The 22093-nt window shown below is 46.2% G+C and overlaps 1 protein-coding gene across 1 annotated transcript in view; it reads right to left on the bottom strand.

The window, feature by feature from the left end:
* lgr6 (leucine-rich repeat containing G protein-coupled receptor 6) overlaps nucleotides 1-22093 on the bottom strand; it is a 68616-nt gene that overhangs the window by 15453 nt on the left and 31070 nt on the right. The window contains exons 3-6 of the mRNA XM_080444388.1: nucleotides 14618-14689; nucleotides 8220-8291; nucleotides 3502-3717; nucleotides 2329-2400 (exon numbers count right to left, since the gene is read on the bottom strand). Coding sequence (XP_080300514.1) covers nucleotides 2329-2400; nucleotides 3502-3717; nucleotides 8220-8291; nucleotides 14618-14689 — 432 coding nt within the window. The remainder of the gene's footprint in view (nucleotides 1-2328; nucleotides 2401-3501; nucleotides 3718-8219; nucleotides 8292-14617; nucleotides 14690-22093) is intronic.

The raw sequence follows: 22093 nt of genomic DNA on the forward strand, positions 1-22093 counted from the left end.
TAGTATACAGTATACGCAGTTTCCTGTCTCCTGTATGAGGCTGACAGCTGTAGAGCGTGGCGTTGACCCTTGACCTTAGCTGCACCGACCTGATTATTATGGTCTGTCTCCTATTAGCTTCTCAGAAAACACGCTGATGTCGCGGCAACAGGGCGGATCAAAACAGCCGTTGCTATGGCGGACACAGCCATCGTACGGTACAGGAGGCACCAAGGTTTATCTCTTGTCTCTGTGCGCAGGCGCGTGTGCTCGCGCACACGCCTGCGCGAGCGCGAGTATATGTGAGCCTGAGTGTTTGCGTGTGCATGTTTTTAGCTGCACCTAAACATGCCATGCGTGCCTGCATACACTACAGTACGTGCGTCTGAGCAATTATATAATTGAGTATTTAAATGTCCGCCTGCCTGTTTATGTCCCTGCCTTGTTTGTGTATCCCATTACATTTTCCAACAACTTCCTGGACACTGCTCCCCTCACGTTAATGATTTTATAATACAAGTGTGTGTGTGAGTATGGGTTGGGGGGGGGGGCATATGCATCAGATGGCCTCTCATGTTTCTCCTGAGCGAGGCTGCAGTGTGTGAGATTAACCCCCTCATACCAACAGAATCACCACGTCTGTGACACCTGTCATCCTATCCCGCCAACTCATCTCTCTCAACTCTCTCTCCACCAAAGCGATGGTGACTTTTAACACGCTATTCTAGTCCAGTGGCTCTCAAAGTGGGGGGTCCCGGGTTCCAGGGGCAGGCACTTTTAACTTCTTTTGAAAATAAATATTTTCGAAACATTTAGAAAAAATATTTGGAATAATTTAGAAACTTTTAAACACAAATCTTCTACAATCTTTTCAGATGGAGGGTCTGTGGCAAATACATGTTGTACAAATGTAGGGGGTCCTTGACATGAAAATATTTGAGAACCACAGTTCTAGTACAGGGAGCTCCAGCCCTATTTTCTTCTCATTCTCTTCCCCCATCCCTCTACATCATCCAGGACCCATCACCCCGTTCTCTCACGTTTCCCAGCATGGACATAATGTCTTTTAGATAGAGTTTTAAAGCAGGGTTTGACGCGTGCGTGTGTGCGTTCGCGCCGGGCAGGGAACGCACACGTGTGCGTCCGGCGTATACACAGGCAAAATGCACGCATGAGCACCCGGCGCGCGTGCGCACGCACGCACACGCTCATAAAAGGGAACACGTCATTTTCTTACACTTCAGCAGGCTGTTAAACAACATGTGTCAGAAACGGTGTGGCCACCAGACCACCATGAATACGGCAGCGGTATGCTTAATTTTATACTCCGTCATATACGACAAAGTATAAATCAGCCTGTAGACATTCTCTCTGTCACTTTTTCTCGCTTTCCTTCTCTCTCTCTCTCTCTCTCTCTCTCTCTCTCCCTGTCTCCCCCTCTCCCTCTCTTTCTGCTCCTCTCTTCATCTCTCTCCCTCTTTTCAGCCGTGACCTTATAACTGTTGGTACGGTACAAGGTTTAGGATCAGAGCAAAACAAGGTTACGGCACGTATCCAGTCGAACGGCTCCTTTCTAGTCGAGTTGAGCTGAATTTGACCTCGGTTGATTACTCTTACAAAACAGGGGAGGAATCTGTTGATGTTGCTTTGAGTTAATCAAAGGGGAATTTTTCATCTTCGCATTCCAATCCGTCATTAGATAGCTGCGGTTTTGTGCAGCCTTAAAGCACCTGCCTGGAATTACTGGGATGTTAATCAGGATTTTATATCATTTAGCCATATCAATTGCGGTTCATTATTCTAGGTATACGCTCCATAAATAAGACATGAATTTAACGTAATCCAACGCCCCTAAACGCACACGCGTACGCACTCTCACACACACACACACACACACGCACATGCACACACACACACACACACACACACACACACACACACACACACACACTTGTGAAAATTGGTCTCACCCACAATATAACTGAGCCGATGGCTGTCCCATGTGTTTATATTACTCTTCTTGAGGTTATCTTTCTGTTAGTTCACTGTTTATCTTAGGGTTATGGTAAGGCAATGTGATTGGTCTAAACACTGACACACCGATTGGCTGTTGATACTTTCTGATACTCTCTCATCATGGTGACTGGCTTGATGTTTGGGGAAACAGAAAAGGTAGTCATTTCACAATATGAAATGGAACTACTGCAGCACTCTGTGTGTGTGTGTGTGTGTGTGTGTGTGTGTGTGTGTGTGTGTGTGTGTGTGTGTGTGCGTGTGTGTGTGTGTGTGCGTGCGTGTGTGTGCGCGCGCGTCCATGCGCGCATGTCCACAATTCACATATATACTCACAGTGTCTCCAGACTCTGTAGACCCTCAAAGCATCTCTCCCCCATGCTCTGGATATGGTTATTATGAAGGTGACTAGAAAAAGGGTACAGATGTCAAATAATAATTGTAATTTAGTTTTAGCATGTTATTTAGACAGATGCCACGTTCATTTGTTGACCTGGCATGCTATAGTTTGTATAGTTTGAGTTCAATGTACATATTATTATTTTTTTCATATTATAATGTTTAGACTGATGATAGGTTCTTGGTTGATCCTAGATTACTGAGGCACTACGCCGTCTCCATGCATTTGATGTATTACCTTGTGTTTACCTTGTTTACTGTAAATCGCTCTGGATTAAGAGCGTCTGCTCAAAATGTAAATACGTGTTTGTCTTCCTTTCTTTCCCTTTTTAAGTCTTATTAGTTTTTTTATAAGCTGGACAGTGGAGAGAGACTAGAACAAACTATTCACTTCAGTCAACTACCGGTGAGCCCTTGTTGATTGAATATTGATTGAATACTTTAAGGCTTAAAGGATAACACAAAAAAAAGTCCTGGGGACTTGTTTCCATTGTGGTCCTATGTAGCTTAAAAATCAACACAATAATACATTTCATCAACAAATACAAAAACTGTACTGTATGTACAAAAGAGATGGGAAAATTACATTTACCTCCGTCTCCTGATTTTTTAAAGAAACCAGTGTTACACATCCTTTAATGGATGGTGACAGGGGCAGGACAGAGTAGTAGAATGAGAATTTTCCAATGTTTGTTCTAAATTTGGGTGGCACCAGATCATGGTTGCTCCCTCTATAGTGTTGTGGCTGTGGGTGTCACTCACTTTGGAGAAGTAGTTCGACAGGTATGAGCGTATTGCAGGCACTTATCTCTTTGACTCTCTTAAATACCAATCCCATTGATATTTGCTATGCCTTATTAACGCCTTATTAAAAAAACAACACATCATCCAGGCTGGGATAGTTGGTCACGGGTGGCATTGCTCAGTGGCTTACCCCACATCCTAACAGGTTAGGATGGGTTAAACTCTAGACTAGAGGACAAACCTCCCCCATGGGGGAATCGTGACAGCTGATCTTATAAAGTCGATGAAAGGGAAGCCGCTGAAGGCTCTTGTGTAGAAAACCACAAAACCACCGCGAACGACAAAAGAACACGACATGTCACTTACAGCACGACAAGGGCGGAGAGGTTGGTGAAGGCGTGGTCGGGGATGTGTGTGATCTTGTTGAGGGCCAGGGTCATGGCCTGCAGGGACGGCAGGGAGTCCAGGGCCGACACGGGGATCTCCGTCAGGGAGTTGTCGTCCAGCCACAGGTGCCTCAGAGAGCGCACGCCTCTGAAGGCGCCCGCCGGAACCTCGGTCAACAGGTTGGCGTCCAGACGCCTGCAGAGAGGAGACGAGAGGGAGTTTGTTAACCCATTCAATGTAGTGCGTCACTTCGTGCCGTGCTATGAGAGCTTGTAGATCTGCTATTTTTGAAAATATGTGCGAACCTTTGAATATATATATTTTTAAAGGGATTTCTTTTTTACTCAAATCTTTGCTTCTGGGGGGTCCCTGGAACAAAGTATTTTGAGATGTGGGGTCGGTGGCCGAATACATATCATTTGGGGGTCCTTGACATGAAAACGTTTTGAGAACCACTGATATAGCAACATAAGTTTTGCAGAAAACTGTTAGGATTTAGAAGACATTTGTAGAATCGGCCTCAGGTCTTGATGGGTTTTAAGGGAGGAGCGGAGAGGAAAGGGATAGCGACAGGAGCACTTGAGGAGGTGAGCGGAGAGGAGGCAAGAGGAGAAGAAAGGAGGGGGGGAGGAGAGGGGGGGGTTTAGTCAGACAATTGCGAAATTGCTCTGTGTATTTACGCGGGGTGTGTGCGACTGTGCGTGTACGCATGCAGGAGTGTCTGTGAGCCGTGGCAGTGCACGCCTTAGCTTACAGGAAGGTGATTAAGAGAATAACACTTTTTATCCTCCCGCTTTGATGCTCTTGTAGAACCTCTTCATTATGATTTACACTCAAGCTAATTAAGCTATGTATAGCTCTGCTAGCACAGACACGTCTGAAATGTAAGATCAAGGAAACGAATGCACACACACACACACACACACACACACACACACACACACCCTCACACGCTCGATCAGTGTGACCGTCTTACGCTCCTCTCTACCGTATCTTCCCATTCTTAAATTCTGCTTATGTTGTTGTGTAAACGTTCCCCTCCTCTACCACCACTCCTTATCCATCCCTCCCTCCGTCCATCTCTTCTTCCTTCCTCCCTTCCTTCCTTCCTCCGAGTCTCTCCATCTCCAGCGGACCTTGATGTTTCCACTACTCAGACAAATGCCTCTCCAGTGTCAACAAACACGCGGCTGCTTTCATCTGGTTGAAAAAAAAAGAAAAAAATACTTTTTTTTCCCTCTTGCTGCCATGCAGCCCCCTTCGTCTCCTCCTGCTTCCATCCCTTCAAGCATGCGACCCAACTACCCTTTGTCCCCTTGTACCCCTCAGTGTCCACACAGCCCAGAGGCAATGTGTGTGTGTGTGTGTGTGTGTGTGTGTGTGTGTGTGTGTGTGTGTGTATGTCGACACACACACACACACACACCCCCACACACACACACACACACACACACACACACACACACACAGCAGAAAACACACACTGTCCATAGTGATGAATGATCCCTTCAGGGCAGAGTTGACAGTCCGGGACCACTTCCTCCACCCTATTCTTCTTTCCTCGGCCTTTGGCACTCATTCATTCGTCTCCCTCCCTCTCTCCCTCTCTCCCTCTCTCCCTCTCTCCCTCCCTCCCTCCCTCGGGCCCTTTCTCTCGCACTCACTTTGTTTCTAACATCTTCATTGATGCGCTTCTCGCCTCGCTTGCAGTCGCTCTGCTGCTAACCCCCTTTTTGCCTTTCGCGACCCTCCTTACTCGGTTTGCGCCTGGGGTCGCACGCCCGAAAGCCGCCGATCTATCCGTTGGGAGCTTGTAGATCGGCCGTTTCCGGAGTGCGGCACCGCCGTGCGACCGAGCGTAAAGCAGGTGTAACTCCTCGGTCCTCTTCCAAACATCCTCCCATATCAATCTTCCCCGCTCGCTTGAGTTTCTTTGATTCCGTCGCCCCCCCCCCCTTTGGCTCCTCCGCGGCCTCCGAGTCCCCCCTTGGAGACTCCCCCCAAACAAACAGCATCATCAAAGTGAAATCTGAACTTGAACTGTGAACCCTGGGCTCTACCCCTGGGGATATCTTCCATCAGGAGAGGCAACTATATACACCGACAGATGCGCACGCACGCATACGTACGTGCGTGCGCGTGTGAGAGTACGCGTGCACGCAGTGAAGCACAAACATTTTCATCTCGTTCGCATACTCTGCACGTGGACTTCTTGAGTCCATGCGTTAAAGCTGGCATCCTTGTGTGTCCTCCGCCGCGGTGTGCACTCTACCTGTGGACATTGTTTGTCCCTGACCCAGAGTTCAGGATGAAAGCGGCGGAAAGGCCCCGCAACATTCTGGACCGCTCTCTCGGGCGGAATAATAATGAATCCTCTGGGTGGACCTGCCAGGGCCCATAGAAGGTACAAACGGAACCAGGAACATTCCACAGAAGCCAATAAAGCAACAGCTATTTCCTGTCTGTCACATCAAAGCCCGAGGTCCCGATTTTCAGAAAGAGAAGTGAGTGAAAGAGAGAGAGAGAGGGAGAGAGGGAGTCTCTGTGCGAAACGATCCAGCAGATTTCTGGATTTTTACTCCACTGGTTTCCTGCGAGCAGATGGTCAAAACGTTATGCACGGGGGGAAACTTATGAAGACCGAGTTTCACCGCTATTGTTTCAGAACGAGGTTACGTTGGCTTGGATTCCGCTGTGGAACTCAGATTATAATGCATCTCTGGTAGTGAGCCCTGACATTTCTTTAACGAGCCTGGGTACCGTAGCAAGATGAACTCAAGTTTAGGCCTTGTTGTGGTGCATACAGGGCAGTGTAGCAATTCCTTGTTGATTCAGCACAAAGCATTCTCTATACACTATTAAGAAATTATATCAATTTAAACCTCGGTAAGAAAAAGAGATGAGTCAGGTGGTATACTGTATTCTCTCTGTCATTCTCTCTCGTGCTCTCTTTCTCTCTGTTCCTCTGTCTCCGTTCTCTGTTCACCTGGTGTGTTTCATGTCAGTGTGAGGCGCCGACAAGCTTCTCTCTCCAAAGCCTTTCCAGTAATCCTCCTCCGCTGGGCTTATCATTACTGTAATGACAAGGTGCGTCTCTGCACTGTCTCTGAGTGTGTGTGTGCGTGCGTGCGTGCGTGCGTGTGCACGCGTGTGTGTTTCATCACCTGAGACATTCTCGTTGAGCGAGGATCGAGAGGAGAGAGACCACACACACGCATACACTCACATGCAGTCAAGATGAGATAGCCATTAGCGAGGCAAAACTATCCGATGCTTTTTTAACCACAGAGCACAATTTCACGTGCCCTGTTTGATTGTGTGTGTATGCTTCATGTATGTACAGTATGTGTGTGCGTGCGCTGTTGGTGGCAGAGGGATTACTTTGTCATGTCCTGCCTCTGTGAAAACATCAACAATCGTGTGTGTGTGTGTGTGTGTGTGTGTGTGTGTGTGTGTGTGTGTATGTGTGTGTGTGTGTGTGTGTGTGTGTGTGTGTGTGTGTGTGTGTGTGTGTGTGTGTGTGTGTGTGTGTGTGTGTGAATGATGGAGAAAATGACCTTGCGGATGTTTACAGGGGGGGAATTATTAATTTTGGAAAACAGGAATGGAGTATGTCTGTGTGTGGTATACTGCAGCGCTGAGTGGAGGCGGGTTTGGGTGAGGAGTCGCAGACGAGGTGGTCTGCACACACACGCACGCACGCACGCACGCACGCACGCACGTACACGCTGACCCTGCAGATGAGACAATTAGGCCATCAAACACTCTCATTAGCCAAGGGGATAGCGGTGTGGGTGGTGGGAGAGAGAGAAAGAGAGAGAGGGAGAGAGAGATGGAGGAAAGCACAGCACAGGAGAGGAGAGGGGAGCAGAGGAGGAAGAGAGGAGGAGAAGAAGGGGGAATTGATGGAAAATGGGGTTGTTTCACAGCTCATTGGAGATGCTCTCCCTGGCCCTGCAGTGTCTGCTCTGCTGTTTCCCTCATGGCTTCCAGATGCTGCCAGGAGAACGGCCGTTCTGATATAGTCAGTCAGCTTGCATCCCTTCACTCTCAAAGGGCTTGATGTACTTTCGTTGCACGCCGGGCCGGTGTCACGCGGCGAAAACGTCCGATCTACGAGCATACAGCGTGTCGACGCGTTGTATGCTTGTAGGTTCGGCCGTTTTCGGTTGGGTCATGCCTGTGTGCATGCAGCTTACAGTACATCTACTTCATGGCTTTCAAGGCAAAAAGAAGCAGAAGCCCACTTGTGGCAGACCATGATGGGTTACAGTCTGTTGTATGTCAGTGGTGCTCTATACGTTTTTAGTGTGTGGCGGTCGGTTGGGGTCGAGACGTGGGTGGATGGGGCACGGGGGGGGTGGGGTTTATTCCCTGGCTGGTGGGTTTATTGAGAGAAATTGCACTGCAACATTCTCAGCGTTTGAATGTAACTCTGAGAGCGTGAAATTGGACCCAGGCAGCAAGGGTCCATCCGTAAGGGTCCATCTTTGTTGTACGACAAACTATACACTGGGCTTATCCACAAGTTTCCTAGGGGGGCATTGTGGGCATCACTTCCTGTCGATTTGATGAGGTTTCAGTGATCAAATCGACAGGAAGTGATGCCCACAATGCCCTAGGAAACTTGTGGATAGGGGACGCACTGTGGATTTTCCTGTTGTGCGTGTGCGTGTGCTTGTGTGTGCGTGACTCACAGGGAGAGAAGATTGGGCAGGTCCCATGTGGCGTCATCAGGCAGTTTCTCTAGCTGGTTATTTTGCAGCATCCTGAAAGGAAAAAATATAGAGGTGAATATATAAGAGGTATATAGCACTGACACTTAACCTAGATCAGAGGTCTTCAACAGGGGGTCCGTGACCCCTAGGGGGTCCGCGGAGGTACTGCAGGGGGTCCGCGAAATTGTTGTTTGATTAAACAATATTTTTGTTTGAAAAAAAAAACATTTTTTTTTCTTTTTTTCCCCCAAATGTCAAATTGTCTTTAAACATAACATGAATCCATAGCAAACAGATAAATGGATGCACAATAACATGGTATGTTTATACATATTTTGTAGAACATTTTTATTTTGCACACCTACTGGGGCAGGTGCGTAGGAGCAGGCAATATAAAACACAATTTTATACATAAATATACAATATATGTGGTAGCCCCCCCTACCCTACGAGGTAGGGGGTCCCTGCTCCATCTACCCATCAGTTTGGGGGTCCCTGGCCTGAAAAGCTTGAAGACCCCTGACCTAGATGATGACCATGCAGACATACCGTGGTCATTTGTTCTCAGCGTTTTTGTTACTTAGACTTGACCACAATGTTAAAATTGTACTGCAATTTAAATGGCATGTTATTAAGACAGATGCTAGGTTCATTGTTTACCTGGTATCCTATAGTTTCAATGTAAAGGTTATTATGTACAGTATTGTTGTTTAGACTGATGCTAGGTTCTTGGTTTACCTGTGATCCTAGTTTACCGAGGCACTACACTGTCTCTCTGCATTTGATGTATGTGTTTACCTTGCTTAATCATAATGAACAAAGGGGTTATTAATCCATTAAGACCGGGAACACATCTGTGTCATTTTAGATTTCTTTGGCTATTCAAAAATAGCAGATCTACAAGCTCATTGGCCGTATTTTTTTTTCAAAATCTCGTTTTTTTTGCAAAACTGTGTTTTAAGTCAACATTTGTACCTCAAATCTTTGATTCTGGGGGGTCCCTGGAACAAAACATTTTGAGATTGGTGTCTGCGGCTAAATACGTATCTAAAAATGTTTTAGTTGCTATACCAGTGGTGCTCCAACTTTTCCATGTCAAGGACCCGCAAAATGATATGTATTTGGTCATGGAACAATAATTTTTTTGGGGGGGGGGCTAGTGAAAGTTACAGATGTTCTTACTGTATGGTCAGGTGTGTGTGATATCAAATGGGAGTTTACCATAATCACAGTGTGTGTGTGTGTGTGTGTGTGTGTGTGTGTGTGTGCTCCTGCCTCTCAGGTGTCTCCCACCTGGAGGAGAAGACATCCCTGAGACGTGCAGAGAAGCGCAGACAGCGGCATGAGCGTGCTGCAAGGACTGTCCAACCAGGTTCAACACACACCTGCCCCACGTGTGGAAAAGTGTGTGGATCAGCAATTGGTCTACACAGCCACATGAGGTGGCACGAGCGCACCAAGCGCTGAAAACCCCCCTTTGCCCTGGGAGATATGAAGTCATCATCGACAACGATGGACTGCCATAAGCAAGTGTGTGTGTGTGTGTGTGTGTGTGTGTGTGTGTGTGTGTGTGTGTGTGTGTGTGTGTGTGTGTGTGTGTGTGTGTGTGTGTGTGTGTGTGTGTGTGTGTGTGTGTGTGTGTGTGTGTGTGTGTGTGTGTCCAGCTGACGCTCGTTAATGTTATATGCATCAAGGCAATTATGCTTTTGCACTGTCAAATAGGCCTATAATGGCCAACATCTAATCTAAGATTAGTGGCACTAATCTTAGTGTGAGTCCTGGGACAACATCACTGTATTATATCATATTAGATACTATATTGATATTATAGCTATTTTATTTTATTAGATAATATGTGATGTTACCTGACAATTAGTTGTCTTTTGGTGAAAAAGCATGCATATATCGGTATCGGTTGATATCGGAATCGGAAATTAAGAGTTGGACAATATCGGAATATCGGCAAAAAAGTCAATATCAAACATCCCTAGTAAATACTGTAGGTTCAGTGTGTATAGTGTCTCTGGGTAGAGGTACATAGTGCTACAGTATATGTAATAATGTACCTTTTATCAGAAGGATAAACCCCTTGAGATGCATCATCTCGTTGTCGAGGGGGTCCTTATGGGATGAACATAGGTACAGAGTGTGTTTATGTTTATGCGCGCTCACATCAGGCAGAACAAATAATTCCTCGTTATGGGGAAATTTGACACAAGAAAGGAGAAGGGCCAGTGAGCCTCTTGAAGAGAACCAGAGAGAGAGAGAAAGAAGGGTAGAGGAACGGAGAAAGAGGGGAAAGAGAAGCTCCTTGGGTGGGCTGCTGATGTCATTCTCTAAAGAATGGAGCAAAAAAAAAGAGCAAAAAATAAATGAGGAGGAAGTGGGGAGCAAACAATACCTCTCTCTCTTTCCTCTCCCACCCTCTCTCTTTCTCTCTCTCTCTCTCTGTCTCTTTCAAGTTTTTATCACGGCGAGTCGTCTGACATCAGAGCATGAGGCGTACAGTCGCCAGTGTTTCGGTCACAGCAGCACCGTTATGTCTTTATCGTGGCATCATGGTGCCACAACCACCAAAGCATTGTGTGTGTGTGTGTGTGTGTGTGTGTGTGTGTGTGTGTGTGTGTGTGTGTGTGTGTGTGTGTGTGTGTGTGTGTGTGTGTGTGTGTGTGTGTGTGTGTGTGTGTGTGTGTGTGTGTGTGTGTGTGTGTGTGTGTGTGTGTGTGTCTATTACTATACTTGTGAGGGCCAAATGTCCCCTCAAGAATAGCAGAATTTGAGAAATGTACACTGTGAGAAGGACGATTTTCCTGGCGCTCACAAGAAAAATGTGTTTGTTTAATGGTTTAAAATGATTTGGGGAGTTAGGCTTACAATTGGGTTCAGGTTGGAGTTGGGGTTAGGGTTAGACATTTAGAGGTTAGTTTTAGGGGTTGGGGTTGGAGTTTGGGAGGCCTGATTTATACTAAGTTGCATGCCGCTGTTGTACACCGAAAATAGCGGATTTAAGGTTAAAAATTTAACATTTTTAAAACAATGTAATTCACGAAATGCTGATGTCCTCTCAAGTATAGTAATATAAATGTGTGTGTGTGTGTGTGTGTGTGTGCGTGCGCGCGTGCGTGCGTGCGTGTGTGTCATGGCATTGAAATGCCTTAGCTCACACACAGTGCGGTTATTATTGCAATTCAACATTTTCTTATGTGTGTGAAACAGTCCTGACGTCTCACAGTTTGTGTAACCCAACAGGTCACGACAAAAGTCCATTGATGTGTTGTCTTTGCTTTATCTTGAGGACAGCAGAGAGGCAAGAAACTGAAGGGCATGCGTTCTGTTACTATCTGTTTGGATACCGGTGCACCCACACCGATGACATTTTGAAGACATATTTTTTTATGATTTATGTTTTTATGGCGTGGCTCTGCAGGAGGTTAGCCGTCTATAAGATGATTTGTGTGTGTGTGTGTGTGTGTGTGTGTGTGTGTGTGTGTGTGTGTGTGTGTGTGTGTGTGTGTGTGTGTGTGTGTGTGTGTGTGTGTGTGTGTGTGTGTGTGTGTGTGTGTGTGTGTGTGTGTGTGTGTGTGTTTTGTGTCAGGACTGGCCAGACTGGCCACATGAAGTCTGAGATCCACTTTGGAGCCGCGCTGATCCCATGTGGATCCCGATTGCTATTTTTTTAAAAGATTTATCTCTCCATTAATTCTGATAGTGACAGTGAGAGAGACGGGAAAGGTGGGATAGAAAGACGGTATGACGCAATAAAGGGCCTCAGTTGGGATTCGAACCCGGGCCAGCTGTGGGAAGGGCATTATTTATGTGGCATGTGCTCGTACCAGGTGAGCATTCACAATAATATGTCACTGAGACATCCCTTATTTCCAGAAATCCACATATTTCTAACAGTACAAGGGACCCCCCCCCCACTTGTAATCACTTTGAAGAGCTAATGCAATTGTCTATTCAACGTTTTTCATAGATTCCATAGATTAACAGATTTTCATAGATGTCATATATAGCTTCATGACTATCAGTGTTGTGTAAATTCATGTTTTTTGTTCATTTCAGACAATTAATCACTTAAATCTTCAATACTTGGCACTTGATTTGCTCCTACGCCAAACCTCTTTGTCGAAAATAGCCGATCTACAACAACGCCTCGCAGCGTGCGCTTGTAGATCTGCTATTGTAGATCTGCTATTGCGCTTGTAGAAACTATAGATCTCCCGGGGGTCCGCCATCACAAAGATTTGGCGGACCCCCGGGAGTAACTCTGAGGACGCCCTGTTGAAGACCCCTGGTCTATTGTCAAGTGATGGTTATACAAAGGTGCTAATACAGTCGTCCCGATCGTGTCTTTGCTCCTTTCTTTCGCCATATTACACATTTCTCTTTCCCAGTGTGTCTCTATTGACCCTGTCTGTCTGTGTAATTTACAGTGATTTCTTGTAGCTCTAGGAGGGGAGAGAAAAAAGGAGCGCTCTGGTTTTTAAAGGGGTTTGGGGTGAAGCCTCCTATGGGATGGCGGGGGGGGGGGGGTGATGACGACATGATGAATACGGTGAATTCTATCTGTTCTTGTTTCAAAGAAATCCCTTAAAGGCAGCCTCAGGGAGCCCGACTCAGGGTTCATAACCTTGGTTGTGCGTGCGTGTGTGTGTGTGCGTGTGTGTGTGTGTGTGTGTGTCTGTGCGTGTGTGTGTGTGACATTGTGAGGACCATTTTCCTGGTTGTTCTACTCAAGTACTTTACTTAAGTACAGTTTTGAGGTATTTTTACTTTACTGGAGTATTTCCAATTTTCTGTACTTTGACTTCTACTCCACTGCATCTCAGTGGCAAATATTGTACTTTTACTCCACTATAATTATTTGAACACTTCAGTTACTAGTTAACCACTTTAGCCATATATATACTGTATACTTCGGCTATTTGAAAATAGCCGATTTGCAAGCTCACGCTAGCAAGCGTGTAGATCTGCTATTTTCAAAAGATTTGTATATTGAACTTGGACATTCTGCATAATGAGAACTTTTACTTTTAGTACTTTAAGTATATTGTGATGCCGTACTTTTGCTCAAGTAAATTTAAAATACCGGACTTTTACTTGTGACAGAGTATTTCTACATTGCCGTATTGATACTTTTACTTAAGTAAAAAATGTCAGTACTTTTCCCACTACTGCTCCACACAGGGTCAGTGTGATACATTTCAGTTTGACACAAGGGGGAATCGGAGCTAATATATTGAGGAAGGATACCAACAGTTCAGCCACTCTCAGGTCACACAGACTGTGTGCTCTGCGCATATAAGCGTCTTTTAGTGTGTGACTACATGTGTGTGTGTGCCTTCATATGTGAATTACGTGTGTCCTTTTCCCAGTAATGACATAATAGTCCAGGACTGGTTCCCTCATTTCTGTCTTAAAGCCCTTGGAGGGTTTCACAACACAAGGTGAAAGAAGATCAAGTCAAAACGCTTGGTAATCCCCCAGATTTCCTCAAATTGCAAACCTCAAGTCTCTAGCTAAGTTTGTATTCTATGGCATGGCTTCTTAGGATCTTTTCAAGCCCAGCCCGGACCAAATTGAGAAATCTCGCATCGTGCCCTTAACACCCAAGCTCATGAAAGTGTATTTTTTGATACTCATGTCATGCGCCCACACCAGAACTATGGTTGCCCACGGTCGTTCGGGAACGTCCCGTTCCCTCATTAGAGGCCCAGCCTATCGTTAAGGAAAACCTACTTGTGATTACTTTTTTCCCCCCTTTTTTTTTGTGGTTACGTTCCTGGCTTTTCCACACGGCGACTGACTTGAGCGAGCAGCAGGTTTTTGGTGGCAGTGGATCATAAAGCCAGAGGCAGACTATGTAAAATGTTTAAAATGGGGTGTTAAGAGTGCAGCTTTGAATGGGCTGTGTGAGTGAAATTTTTGTCACTTGTTCTAATCTCTGTGGGTGGTGTGGCTGGGAGGTCCCTGAATTACACCTGTGTGTGTGTGTGTGTGTGTGTGTGTGTGTGTGTGTGTGTGTGTGTGTGTGTGTGTGTGTGTGTGTGTGTGTGTGTGTGTGTGTGTGTGTGTGTGTGTGTGTGTGTGTGTGTGTGTGTGTGTGTGTGTGTGTGTCCGCGTGCGTGCGCACTCCTTAAATAGGGCTTATTTGGAAGCATAGGAACTGCATGCAGGGCAGGTCTCCCCCAGCTCATAAACTTTAACTGCAGTTAATGATGCGTGGCCTGTGTGTTTTATTCAAGGCAGACGCAACCCCCCTCCATACGGATGGAGTGGAACAACCCACCAGGGATGGGGTTTGAACCATAGCAGGACTGGGGTGGAGGTGGGGGGGGGGGGGGGGGGGGGGGAGCGGTGGGGAGGTTACTTACAGAACTTTGAGGTTGTGGAGACCCTGGAGAGCATGGCCCGAGATATATCTCAGCTGGTTCCCTGAGATACGCCTAAGAAAGCGTGTGCAGAGAGAGAGAGAGAGAGAGAGAGAGCACAAAAGAGTGAGCAAAAAGAACAAAAGACAGAAATGAAATTTAAGCATGAGCACAAAAAAATTCATAAGTCTCACAAGAGAACTTTGTCCTTTGCTTCGATCTAAGGTCCTGGAGTGAAGTCCTATAATGACTTCATCCTTTTGGTTTCTTTTGCTGCAGGGGTTAGCGTTAGGCCAGTATGCAAATAACAATATTCTATTCCCCTCAAATGTGGTCGCGAATTGGCCAGAAGCGCTCTCTCCGAAACTCTACCCAGCACCGAAAGCTCTTGATGATGAGTGAGTAAAGAGTGAATTGATTAAGAATGAGATTAGGTCAACAAGTGCAGTGCGATGTGAAAGTCTGCGTGTGCACACACTTGTGTTTTTATTTAGATATCTATGCACGTATGTGTGAAGGCATGTGGCTGCGGGCGGCAGCATGTGGACAGCGTGCGTGTGTGTGTGTGCCTACGTGTGTGCTATTTGCCCTGTCCTTGAGGCAAATTGGGCCGGTTCGTGGGGGCCTCGAGGAGAACGAGGGAGAGAAAACCACACACATATAACACACCAGCAATCCAATCAGTTTGTTTATCAAACACAGCACCTAATGGTCATTTTGTGTGTGTGTGTATAAGACGTCCAAATAAATAACGTTCAGTCCAACGGCGCAACTCTCAAGGTCACAAGCTGGAAGCGCAGTTTAAACACAGATTGGGTCTTCACAGCTCAAGACCACCCACTTCTGTTAAACACATGCACGCACGCATGTGTGTGTGTGTGTGTGCGTGTGTGCGCGCGCGTGCGTGCGCACGCACACACACACACACACACACACACACACACACACACACACACACACACACACACACACACACACACACACACACACACACACACACACACACACACACACACACACACTCCTTCTTGCACACACACACACCTTCATGCACATAATACCCTCTCTCTCATAGTGCACACCTACACACCATGGAAATCAGCTCATTCATATTCATATGTATAGCAGTGATTCTCATAGTGGATTCCAGGGACTCTCTGGGTTCCTTTAGGAGCGTCTAAATTGACCCTTACAAGTCTGTAACTCTGACAGTATACACAAGGTTTAATTTGCATACTGTCAGAGTTAAGGGGGGAGACCTTGAAAAGTAAAAGTTTGAGAACCATTGCTGCACACTAGTCTTCTACAGCCTGGTTTACACTTACACATAGTCACATTGCCGGTGTCACGCACTGAAAATAGCAGATCTACAAGCTCTACAATGCACGACACCCGCCAAACCACTAAGGTGACACGTGTCTGGCATGTCAGCCGCGCGCTGAGCAGCCCTACCTCACGCTGAGCGCTTACATCAGTGCCAGGCTGCCAGCATATCTTTATAAAAGGGCCTTCATGGGCTTGCCAACCCACTATCACCCAGATGGCCAAGGACTATGGGCTCCCAGCGGGCTGCCTCTGACATCTGATACTCATGTCAACATGTCTCGCTCTTATTACTGTGTGCGGTGGTGGACCACTCAACCCCAACCGCGCCTGCCAAATCTCACACTACAGCTCGGTTTAGAAGTCTTATAGAGCTTGTATCTATCTCGCAACAAACTCGTATATAGAAACACTCACTCACACACACACACGCGCACACACACACACATATACACACACACACACACACACACACACACACACACACACACACACACACACACACACACACACACACACACACACACACACACACACACACACACACACACACACACACACACACACACACACGCACACACACACACGCACGCACACATGTAGAGAGTAGAATATAAACTGATTTGAACATCATCCAAGCCATTGTGAGGCCATTTAGTCATGGTTCTCAAACCACAGTCAAAACGCAGTCAAACAGACGTTGACTGCACACCACATGATGTCTCAATATAGATTTCACTGAAGATGGAAGACACAGATGACTCAGGAATTGCATGGTATTGACTGCCGTACTTTGGCCCCACAAATCCCCGTATTTATGTTTTTTTTACTCCAAAATAACGAGAGAGCTTAAAAGATCTGGTGTTTTGCGGGATCTGAGCATGTGATAAGGCCTAAACTATTTCAAAGATGCCTCCGACTTTCACTCATAAGTAGGCCTGCATAAAGCCCATTTGTTGCCCCTCCGAGGATGATATGCCTGCTACTTCAATACAAATTCAGTTTCCGCTATTGCGCAAGCTAGACACTGGGGACCGTTTCAAGAGCTACTTTTCCAGAGGTAACAGTTTCAATAGGCCTTGCTGAGGTCCTGACACCAGTAAAATAGATCTAAGCCTCCGTCTGCAAAGACCCTCAAGTGCCTTCTTTTTTAAATTCAAATCCAATGATTAGTTACAGATGCACGGGACGGAAAATAGATACAGGTAGCGCTAAAGAAAAATAAATGCCTTTTCTGTGGGGGAAATAGAAGGGCCAATAATTTAGAGTTTTAGAAAACAAACAGTGTAGTTAAGGCCACGGTACGATCTGCATATCCTACTGCCAACCAGCCTTTCTCTATTAGTTGCACCATTAGAGCCAAAACGGCATCAGAGCAGAATCATGTATCTTGCGGGCTTTGTTTGTCAAAAGGATAATTATGTCGAAAGCGAAGATGGAGGAGCGTGTATTGAGGAGAAAAAATAAAAGGAGGAAAAGAAACGTTCAGACGTCCTTGATAGGCATCAGTAGAACACCAACAGTTGCCACTGACCCAATATTTCCATGATATCAGTGTCTCTGTGTATTTATGTGCGTGTGTGTGAATGTGTGTACATACTGTATGAGTGAATGTTCCGCACTCAACCTCCGAGTCTTTCCACATCAATCTCATTCCTGTGAACGGCGCCTCGCTCTTGACAAGCAGCGGTTCCAAAAAAACGCTTCCCCAAATTGACTTGGAGGGAGGACGGTTAAAAAATCGCCCCGTTGGGATTCTCTCGGGTCTAAATATAAATGACAAACTCCCGACATAACTCCGGCCTCTATTGAGTTGACTCATGGGTGAAATAACAGAGGGCCCACTTGAGTTTTTGAAAGCGTGCCGGGGGAGCGGAGGAGACGGAGACGGGCGTGGTGTCGGTAACGGAGGTGAGGCCACCTCGCCGTCCGTGGAGAATGAGGGCTTTAGTGAAGCATGGCAGCTGCTGATTACTCCATGTATCACCATGTCCCATTGCCCTGGACTAATAAACAAAGAGAGGCAAAGAGAAGAGAAGCTAGAAGAACGCCACGTTTTGTGGGGGGATAGCATCTCTCTCAGGTAGAGAGAGATACAGGGTTATGGTGGTTGGTGTAGGAGGAGGAGGAGGGCCAGGACAGTTGATGTGTGTTGGTCTTTCTACTGCTGATTAGGCCCCATGATGAAAGAAGACTAGAAGAAACAGGGGTCTTATCAGACAGAGGGGATGTGTGTGTGTGTGTGTGTGTGTGTGTGTGTGTGTGTGTGTGTGTGTGTGTGTGTGTGTGTGTGTGTGTGTGTGTGTGTGTGTGTGTGTGTGTGTGTGTGTGTGTGTGTGTGTGTGTGTGTGTGTGTGTGTGTGTGTGTGTGTGCGTGTGTGTGCGTGTGTGTACGTGCGTGTCCTTGCGTGCGCGCCCGTGTGTGTGTGTGTGTGCATGCGCGTGCATTCATGTGTGTGTGTGTGTGTGTGTGTGTGTGTGTGAGCAACCTTTGTCACCCTCAGTCCATCAATAGAAATGCTAACCCACTAGTCCCCTCAGAGGTCCTCCCCAAAGGTCAACTACTTAACCTGGTGTTAACCTTTGAAATTACTGGAGTAATATATAGACATCCTCAAAGGTGTGTGTGTAAAAGAGAGAGAGAGAGAGGGAGAGGAAGAGAGAGAGAGAGAGAGAGGGGGGGGGGGGGTGTAAGAGATGCTCACATACAGATGGAGACCAAGAGAAAGGAAATGAAATGCTGGCAGCACACAGTATAGAAGAGCATCATTCCTTAATGGGTCCAGACAGTTCCAGCTGTGCTGTGCACCTGGCGTACCAGGACAGCCAATAATGTGACCCGCTAAAACCCTCACCTATTACGTCATTGGCTTGGCCTATATCAGCAGACAATCTTATCGCAAAAAAAGAAGGAAGAGGAGCAGGGTTAGCGCTGGCTTCAGGCTCACCTCTGTGTATCCTCTTTCTCTATCCTTCCCCCGGCTTATTTTGCGTGTCAGAGAGAGTGCCAGATAGAGTTCTCTCAGTCACTGTGTTGGGGAGAAGAACCTCTTATCTCATGCTGCATATTCCAGACGTGGTGGATATTGTTGGGACGATAAGGCCCCCCCCCGTTCAACCAAGAGAACTTGACCCCTCGGCCCGTGCACTTTACGTAAGCTGAAGTTAAGCTTCCAGCTGACGCGCATCAAAAGGGGGGGGTATAGATGCAGCACAGATATATAAACCCTTTGAAAGATGGAGTGAGATGTCCGTGCCTCCTCCTCCTTCAGGTCACGTTTGAAAGGTCTCTGAACTGCAACTCTTGTGTTTACGGGGTGAGTGATGGCTGTGGATAATGATGAGATAACCTTCCGCGGGATGTAGCGGTGAGCGGTGAAGGAGCGAGCGCCAGAGGGGGGGGGCAAAGTAAGACAGACGTCTTTTTTGAAACGTGAGCTCCGGAGGTACGAGGTACACAGACTTTGATATTGATGATGGTTTGGAAAAGCACTGACGCCTTGTAAAACCCGTGTTTTGCAGGAAGGGCTCAGGGGGGGGGGTTAGGCCGGGTGATAGGGTGACAAGCAACCACGCCCTTCGGCGTTTTGCTAGTTCCGAGCTGTAAGACTCTTCTAGACCATGTAATAGACGGTACAGTACATCTTTGATATCGGAGTGAGTTTTCAGAGTCTTTGATATTTCAGATGAGATAAGTAGTCAGGCGAACAGGCTCTATACCTGAGTACCGGGCATTGCATTACTGCCCTCTCATTAATCAACAGACACCTTGTCTACCTCACCGCCCCCCCTCCGCCACCCTTTTCTCCTCCCCTCTCCCTTTCACCGCTCTGCACAGTGTCTCCGTGCTGTCTGTCTGACTGACAGTGGCTTGCCGGGGGTTTGTGCGTATTTGTGTTTAGTTAGTCGGCCCACGCTGATCAAAGCCGTAATTGGAGACTTAATGAGAGGGATCTGAGATCAATGGGCTGAGAAGGAGAGAGAGAGAGAGAGAGGGAGAGTGGTGTAATGCAGAGAGAAACCGAGGAGCTGGAGGGAGGGGTGAAGAACACTTACGTCTTTATTATCAATTATCGGTTATAATGCTGCTGTTGCGTATCAAAGGGGGAGTTTAGCCTGCTGAGATTTGGTACCTGCCTTTAAGAGTTAATTCAGTCGCCTTGTTTGAAGTTCAAAGGCATTAACCGCTCTCTGCACACCGAAGCTGTACAATCTGAGGCTTAAGAAAGGGATGAGAGAAATGCGTGACGACTAACACAGTGCTTCTCAAACTTTTTCATGTCAAGGACCTCCAAATTGATATATATTTGGCCGCGGGCCCCCATCTGAAAAGAGTACTTTTAAAAAACAACTAAAATAGCAGATGTACAAGCACTTAGTACCGTGCTGTGAGCTCATAGATAGCTATTTTTGAATAGCGAACATGTAAATGGATAAAGTGGTTAAAATGATCGTGATGCTGTATTGGACTGTACAGCAGTACTGGAACCCCCCCCCCCCCACGCCCCCTGGGGGTTTGAGAACCAATGGACTAATAGCACACATTATTACACGGCTTGGTTGAATGCTTGATTCTGATTGGTCAGGGCGCCTGGCTCATATCAATCTGATTCATATATTTGATCAACACTTCCAGCTGTGTTTTCAGAGCCGACCGTATTGCTCTGGACCCACCTGACATAAATCATTGGACTACTAGACTAATTTCATTACAGTAAGCAATGGAACGCTTTTAAAATCAATCAAATCGTTTTGATTCTTACTTTAATTTATTCATGTATGTATTAAGTAGCTGTGTGATAACCCGGGATAATAGACGGGGTCATTATTGAGATATAAACCCCTTCAGGGTGATAAAGATCCCGTCTGCTTCGATTATCCCTTTGCGTAAACTGGGGGAGTGAGGATTTTTACTGTGCAGAATACAGTACGTGCGCAACGCTTAACCCAATTAAGACCTGAGGCCGATTCTACAAATGTCTTCTAAATCCCAACAGTATTCCGAAAAAATAATATGTTTCTATATCAGTGGTGCTCAAACTTTTTCATGTCAAAGACCCTCAAAATGATGTATTTGACCACGGACCCCCATCTCAAAATATTTTGTTCCAGGGCCCCCAGAAGCAAAGATTTGAGTTAAAAATGTTCGCTTTAAAACTATATATTCAAAGATTTGCAAAAAAATATATGATTTTTCAAAAATAGCAGATCTACAAGCTCATAGCGAGGCACCCGGTGCCGTGCTATGAGCTTGTATATCTGCTATTTTTGAATAGCTCACAGTAAGTGTAAATTAATGTTTTTTAGCTCAAATCTAAAAATGACACAGATGTGTTCCAGGTCTCAATGGGTTGATAGAACTGTAATCGAAATGTTGGTTGCATGTACTGCTCTGTCTCGTGCACGCGGAATAAGAAATCCTTCAAATGACAGTTGACTGCAGTGATTGCTACACCCAAATGCTATTTTGGTGCGTACGCGTGTGTGGAAGAGGGAAAACAAATGGACAAGCGATCAAAGGAAGTGAGTCTTGCTTGACGTAGCCTGGAGAAACGAGGGGGGGGGGGGGGGTGTTTAAGAGAATTGAGAGGGAAGGTGAGTGGAGAGAGAAGGAGGGAGGCAGACAGGTAGAACCTAACATCAAACACTTTATCACTCTACCAGTTACAACTTGCCTGGCCCTTTGCTTTTTTCTCGGCGCTATACCAACCAGCACTACTGTAGACCCACATCAAACTCTTTCTCTGTCTCAAACATGCATGTTTGCCTTTAGAGCCTTGGTTTATTTTCCTAAAGCTCTATAAGGTTTTTTTTTTTTTAAGTGATTATGATGCATTTACCATAACCTGGCACGCTCCCACTCATTCTAAACCTTCTTGATAAAGGGAGATCAGTGCCTTTCTTTTTTCCTGCCTTGGAACATCATTTGTCCTCTCAGCGTGTCTCCAGAAACGATCAGCAGGCCATAAAAACGTACAGCTTTATAGCAGGAACATCCTCCTTGGATGAGTTACAAAGAAATAGAACCTGTCCATAAAGATGTTGGACGCCAGGGAGATGCAGAAAGACAGAGATCGGTGGAGCTATAAACTTCTGGGGTGCTGGAGCCAGACTATAGAGTGGACTTGTCTCTGGTTGATCACAAAAACTAGAAAA

This window comes from Gymnoscopelus braueri, assembly GCF_963280865.1.
Source record: "Gymnoscopelus braueri genome assembly, chromosome: 12".
Taxonomy (NCBI): domain Eukaryota; kingdom Metazoa; phylum Chordata; class Actinopteri; order Myctophiformes; family Myctophidae; genus Gymnoscopelus; species Gymnoscopelus braueri.